The sequence below is a fragment of the Caloenas nicobarica genome, chromosome 1 (genome assembly GCF_036013445.1).
Source record: "Caloenas nicobarica isolate bCalNic1 chromosome 1, bCalNic1.hap1, whole genome shotgun sequence".
Lineage (NCBI taxonomy): Eukaryota > Metazoa > Chordata > Aves > Columbiformes > Columbidae > Caloenas > Caloenas nicobarica.
This window is the reverse complement of record NC_088245.1, coordinates 43,930,499-43,936,498: the sequence shown is the minus strand read 5'-3', so window position 1 is coordinate 43,936,498 and position 6,000 is coordinate 43,930,499. Positions and strand designations below refer to the sequence as shown.

Genomic DNA, 6,000 nt, shown 5'->3' with positions numbered 1-6,000 from the left:
CTTATGAGAACAATCTGCAAGTACAGAACCAATCTACCACTCAGGCATGTTGTCTCCCTCCTCATGCATTTTTTTCTGTCTTTATGCTCCTGTTCCAGCAAGAACAGTACAGAGAACTACTACCCCAAGCCATAAGAACCACACCTAGGGCAGTCACCTTCCATGACTTTCCCCATATTTTTTTTCCTCTTATCTAGACTTGCCTAAAGAAAAGCAGCTCATACTTCTGTCAGCTGAAACGAAGGCAGGACAAACAATTCAGTGGAAAATTATCACCTTTCACACAAAATCCACACCTGTGTGATCAGAGTCTGCAAGTGCTGAAACTTGAACTCCATGTTTTCATTAAACCTGTGTGCAAAGCAGGAACAGCATAAACAGACAAAGACCTTTCCGTTTTCTCTGGAAGCATCCATTAAGTGTCACATCATCACAATTGTAGAACTTATTTTGTTTCCTTTATGTCCTCCATTAGAATTCTTTCTTGCTTGAAATTTTACATTAATGGTAACTCAGTTAAAAACAATCCTTTATTTTCCCTGTCAAGTTGAGAGCAGTAGGAAAGAATACACAAAACTGATCCATAGGGGTAAGAAAAAAAAAAGTAACAAAATATTTTTGACATTATTTAGAAAATGTATGATCTACAAAATCTGATGATCCAGAAGGCCTGCTCTAGCACATTGCTTCAAGAGGCAAGGAACATGTATCAGTCTCTTTTAGGTCCTTGATATCCGTAGCAGTCCGCGGATACGTCTAACGAGAGCTTGAATGAAGGTGTATCGTGACCGAACCTTGGAATATAACCCTTCAATGTCCAGAAGCTTCTTCTGCAGAGATTCACCAAAGCTGTTTGCGGCTTCAATCTGAAGCTGAGAAACAAGAGATTTGTTGCAATCAACGATACAAAAGCTTCTCTTTCTGGAATCAGCTTATCCATCACCAACTACCTGTCAACCCTTTTACCATGATTTATTCTCTAAACCACTTTCAAAAGGACATTTTTTCTGACTCCTCTGATCAGTATTACTTGCATTCTTCCCTCACGTTTCTCTCTATAAATCATGTAATGGATAGCCTTTCTACAGAGGTTTTTTGGGTGACTCAGCATTTAAAGATTACCCAAATATTACCACCTTAGAACTCCAAGTTTTAGGAATTGAACTGTCTTACATAATTCAGCTTCTTCAGTTATAGTCATACAAACACTAGTTCCAATTAAAATTTTGCTAGTCCTTTAAGGACTGTTTAGGAATCAGAGTCCATGTGCATACACAATTTTTTTTTCATTAATACATATGTAAAAAGTCACAGAAAAAATTAATTATATTCTAAATATTTTAGCAAGATGTTACTGTATATTTTACTTTCGAATAAATTAAATAAAAGATGCCTCATCACAAAAAACACAACAGCTCTTATCATTTTAGATGTTATAAAGGTACTTGAGAATGCACAGGTTTTTGAGAAGTTTTTTTTCTGCGCAAACAGCAGTAGAAATGTCAGTGGGATTTATTAATAATGATCTTTTTTTCTGCCACCTCTGCATCAAATTTACACAGACTACTAAATCACAGTGTAAGCAGAAATTACTTCTTTGCTAGCATTCACATTTTATAGTCTCCTCGGTTTCTGTCACCCTTTTCGATCTCATTTCTCTGCAGCCGACCTAGACTGAACAGCTACAGCATCACAGAAAACTGGGAATCCTGCCCTCCTATTGCAAGTCTTTCAAGGATAAATAACAGTTTTCTGAAAATGTCAGTTAAAATACATACCATTTCACTGGTTTACAAGAGAAAATTATTAATATTTTTGTAAGTATAGCTCATTTTTCATTTAATTTTTATATTAAGGCTTGAAAATATGTGCAGCAGCATAACTGCTCCCTGCTTTACAAAACTTCCCAAAAAAATTTTGCAAAATTTAATTCATCCTAAATTAAGTTATAACCTGTTGGTGTTACCACAGGTTGTTCAGAGGTGCGAAAACTAGAGTCAGACCGCTCTCAATCGCTGATAACCAAACACATTCTGTACTTTTCAACACGCTGTCACCGTCTCACCTGCTCTATATCGTGCTGGCTCACTCGATTCAGTCCAGTACTGAAATCCAAGTTGGGATCTGAACCAAAGGAATCTAGTGATAGAAAATGAGATGTTAAAATTATGTTGGCTGCTCTACACTATCTTCTCCACATATAGTTATAAAATGAGGTTAAAACACAGTGTTTCCAAATGGGTCAGCAAACTTGTGGATTAGAGATGACACTAATTTTTTTTACTTAGGTGATTTAGAGAAAATACCTTAAGAGCCATAAATAATTTTGATCACACAACATGGCATTTTAAACAAAAACCTCCTCCTCAGATCACTTCTTGTCTGATGTCCTTCCATTCCTAATTTTTATTTTTTTTAAAACCAAATTTCACACTTAAAATCTTCTGATGAATCAATGGTACCTACAATTCTAAAAATACTTTTTAAACCACCAATATTCATTTTAATTCTTAATTTCATCTTATTAAAATGTTCTCCTATAAATTGTTTTGACTCATTGATCTGATTATATTATTTGAACTTCACTTGGTTTGGACTACAGAAATTTTTAAAAAATTACTGTCCTTTGGAGGTTATGTATAATAGACAAAACCCCAAAGTCTGACTCAACAATATTTGTATTGCCAATTCTCCAGTGGAAAATCCAAAGTTTGGCCAAATCCAAACAAAATCTCCTTTAAAATACAAATGGCAAAACATTAATAGTAGCAAATTAGTTTTAAAGTTAACCATCAGTAGTTATTCAAAAGCACTTTGATGTTTGAGAAATTTTACCTTGCAGCCTTCCTTTCTTAAATGACATCCTGGAGGACAGCAGCGGGTCTTGGGAGTCAGCAGGTGTGCATTGCAGTAGATAGTGTTCCAGATGACGCCAAAGAATAAAGAGACATGTTTCTATAATATCTGCAGACACATCTAAGTGAAGGAGTCCAACTTTGTTGTCTTTAGATTATACATATAGTATACGAGCATATTTGCACTTGGAAGCAGCTGAAGATGTTCACTCAGCCATCTGTCCCCTCTTCTCAGAAGCTTCTCACCCCACTGCTGTGGCCTGGTAAGAGGTCGCTTGCGCTCCCGACCTGCTCCAGCGCGTTGCAATGGGTAAGTCTGCAAGAGCCCATTTTCCCAAAGTAGGTTTCAGAGAAAAATTTGATCCATTGCAGACAATTATTTTGTGCATGACTAGGTAGTTCCATAGAATTACTGGTGTTTATGAGATTGGGTTTATGCAAGGTTGACTGTGAGACTGGAAATACCAGTTGTTCAGATAGGCACCTCAAAATTATTTTTCAAAACATTTCTTCCATGACCCTTGTACAAAAGTGAATGTTTAGTGGGTCTGGATACTGAATTGAAGCGCTGGGCTGTAATAACTCCTCCATTGTAACACTGCAGAAAGTCCTAGCAGGGTCTCCATAATGGGAACTCCTAACTTGGAAATATTTACATTCTGACAACAGCAGAACAATATCCTCTTACTAATTTAATTTTCGGTATTTCAGATTTCCTTTTTGCAAAAAGTGTTGTTAAAGTGGTCAGAAATCTATGTAAAAAGAACCTGTTCCTATTTCTCTGCTTTTCTGGAGAATCACCTTGAGGGTCGTTTCCATTTTAAAAGGATACAAGAACAGAGAGAAAGCAGCTTGGCTCGGTTGTTTATTAGCTTCACCAGGCGTCGCCTTGCCAAAACGTATTTTTGGGAAGTGGAGATTTTGTCAACTCCAGCTGGCATAACTGACTGACACAGCTGCGATAAGGAGAAACAAGAAGATCGTAGCAAATGACAGAGCAACAAAAGAAAAAAGCAAATAAAATTACTTATAAATATCTAGAGCTTCCTTGTCAGCTACTATTTCTTCAAAACTGTGCTCTATATTTTGAATTTGCATAACCTTTCTGACCAAAAAAATTTGAGAAGTTAAATGTATCCCCAAGCAACTATAATGAAAATTGCAACTTTTACAAAGTTAAGCCAAATATTTTCCCCCAAGTTCTAGGTCACTCATTCTATGGACCCCTTCATCAACAGTAGCAAGGAATATGCACAAAAACTGGAACTATTTATTATCTTAGATGCTTTGGCATCTCTGTTACAGCCACGTCTGAGTTACAAACCATACAGAGACTACAGAGTCAGAAGAACTATTACCTCTTTTATTTCATCTGGTGGGAGTTGCTCCACATTCTGCAGTTTGTTAACGCTCTGACGATGGCTATCATAGTAACTGAAGAAATCACTAGTGCTCTGTTTCAGCAGGTAGATGATAATGCCCAAGCCAGGCAAGTGCCAATATGGGACCACCGGTGCTTGTGTATCTAGAAAAAATGACCACCAATTTATAATAGATTAAAAAAAAAAAAAGAGAAACCAATAAGGTATGCTCTCTGTCAATAAAGTAGCGAAAGACACGAAAGCACTGGCAAGCTTGTATTTTATACTTCAGTGTCAGAAGTAATACAAATGAAAGTCTAGGCAAAAAGTTCTGTGGCTGGGTTACTAGAAGGCACTCAGTGTAGTACAGTACTGAGTGTAACACGTGAAATGTAGCAAGACCAGAAGACTTACTATTTAAATATTTTAACCACTCAGCGGCATAACAACACACTGTAAGCTCTTGCCATGTGGTGTAATGGAGAGTTCCTGTCAGCACCAAAACACATCTTACACATCATAAATGAGGTTCTAGTTTCACGTAATGTAATCCAGCACAGATGGTGAAAACAAGAAATCCTCACCTTCCCCAGCCTGATACTATTTATCTACATACACATTTTTTTACTGATATTTGTGTTACTGAGCTGCCATGGGAAATGAAGTAAAAAATGATTTTTTGGTCACATTTGTTTTAACTTGGATTAGTTTCCTGATTTGGCTTAGCATAAGGCTGTGCAAGCATGTATTCCAGATTTAGAAAATGGGCAGCCACCTACTGGCATAAAGTGACCTTAAAGTGTACCTGAAGCTACAGCCTCTGGTTTGTTATTTTCTACTAGCTCAAACATTACACCATTCAGTCTCGTAAAACAGCAAGCCAAAAATCTCACCCTGACGAGGCCCATCTCGGTTGGTCGATTCTGACAGACTCGGAGTGAACAGACAAACCGTGTGCTGAAAACTGGGGGCGCTTTGCAACATCAGTGACTCGCAGTATTCCATCACATTTGCACAGATCTGCCAAAAAAAATGACAGCATGTCAGCTACAATATCTACAGGCTTTGAGGCATTAAATTTTAAATGGATAAATGTCAATAAACAACACGGTTTGCTCCCTCTCTTCTCATCAGAATGTGATGATTCTCTTTTCTGACCAGTTACATCCTCTTTTTCTATTTCAAGCCTGCTTGCAACCTTGCCTGTTTCCTAAATCTGCTAGTTAAAATTTCTGGTCAATTTTAAGTCCCCTTTGGCTCTAACTCAGTGTTAGCCATTGCCCTCTATTCCCAGCCTTCACTTTGAAAATTTCTGATCAATTCAAGGCTTCAAAGTCCAGAGTTTGTATCCATAACAAGGATGGTTGCTAATGCAAATTTAAGCAACAAAACTTTCAAGGTTGACCTTAAATAGAAATAAAATTTGGGATCCTATGCCAAACTAAAACACAGTGTAGAGCATTACCACTACCACATGAAAGGGTGACAACAAATCTGCACAGCAGGTAAAATGTCACAATTTGACACTGAAGTTTTCAGCAGCTTCTTGTGTCCTTACCTGTTGCATGGCCAACTCGATTTCATCCCTCTTGTTCACTCTGTCCCCCTCTGCGTTATCATCTTGCAGTTTAAACTGACATAGTCTGTCTGAACCACCAAACCGACTCAGAAGTCCTAAGCACTGGCGCTGTTTTAAGAAATGAACACTTTAATTAGTGTCTCAACAAATGAAGTGCATGATTCTTTTCACTTAAGTGATACACATCCCTTAAACCACAGTAGCA

The 6,000-nt window shown here is 37.5% G+C and overlaps 1 protein-coding gene across 1 annotated transcript in view; it reads right to left on the bottom strand.

Annotated features, from left to right (window-relative positions):
- Positions 1–333: 333 nt before the first annotated feature.
- Positions 334–6,000, bottom strand: part of NUP205 (nucleoporin 205) — a 51,553-nt gene continuing 45,886 nt past the window's right edge. The window contains exons 37-43 of the mRNA XM_065654706.1: positions 5,775–5,903; positions 5,110–5,236; positions 4,214–4,380; positions 3,688–3,811; positions 2,836–2,964; positions 2,066–2,139; positions 334–872 (exon numbers count right to left, since the gene is read on the bottom strand). Coding sequence (XP_065510778.1) covers positions 720–872; positions 2,066–2,139; positions 2,836–2,964; positions 3,688–3,811; positions 4,214–4,380; positions 5,110–5,236; positions 5,775–5,903 — 903 coding nt within the window. The 3' untranslated portion in view covers positions 334–719. The remainder of the gene's footprint in view (positions 873–2,065; positions 2,140–2,835; positions 2,965–3,687; positions 3,812–4,213; positions 4,381–5,109; positions 5,237–5,774; positions 5,904–6,000) is intronic.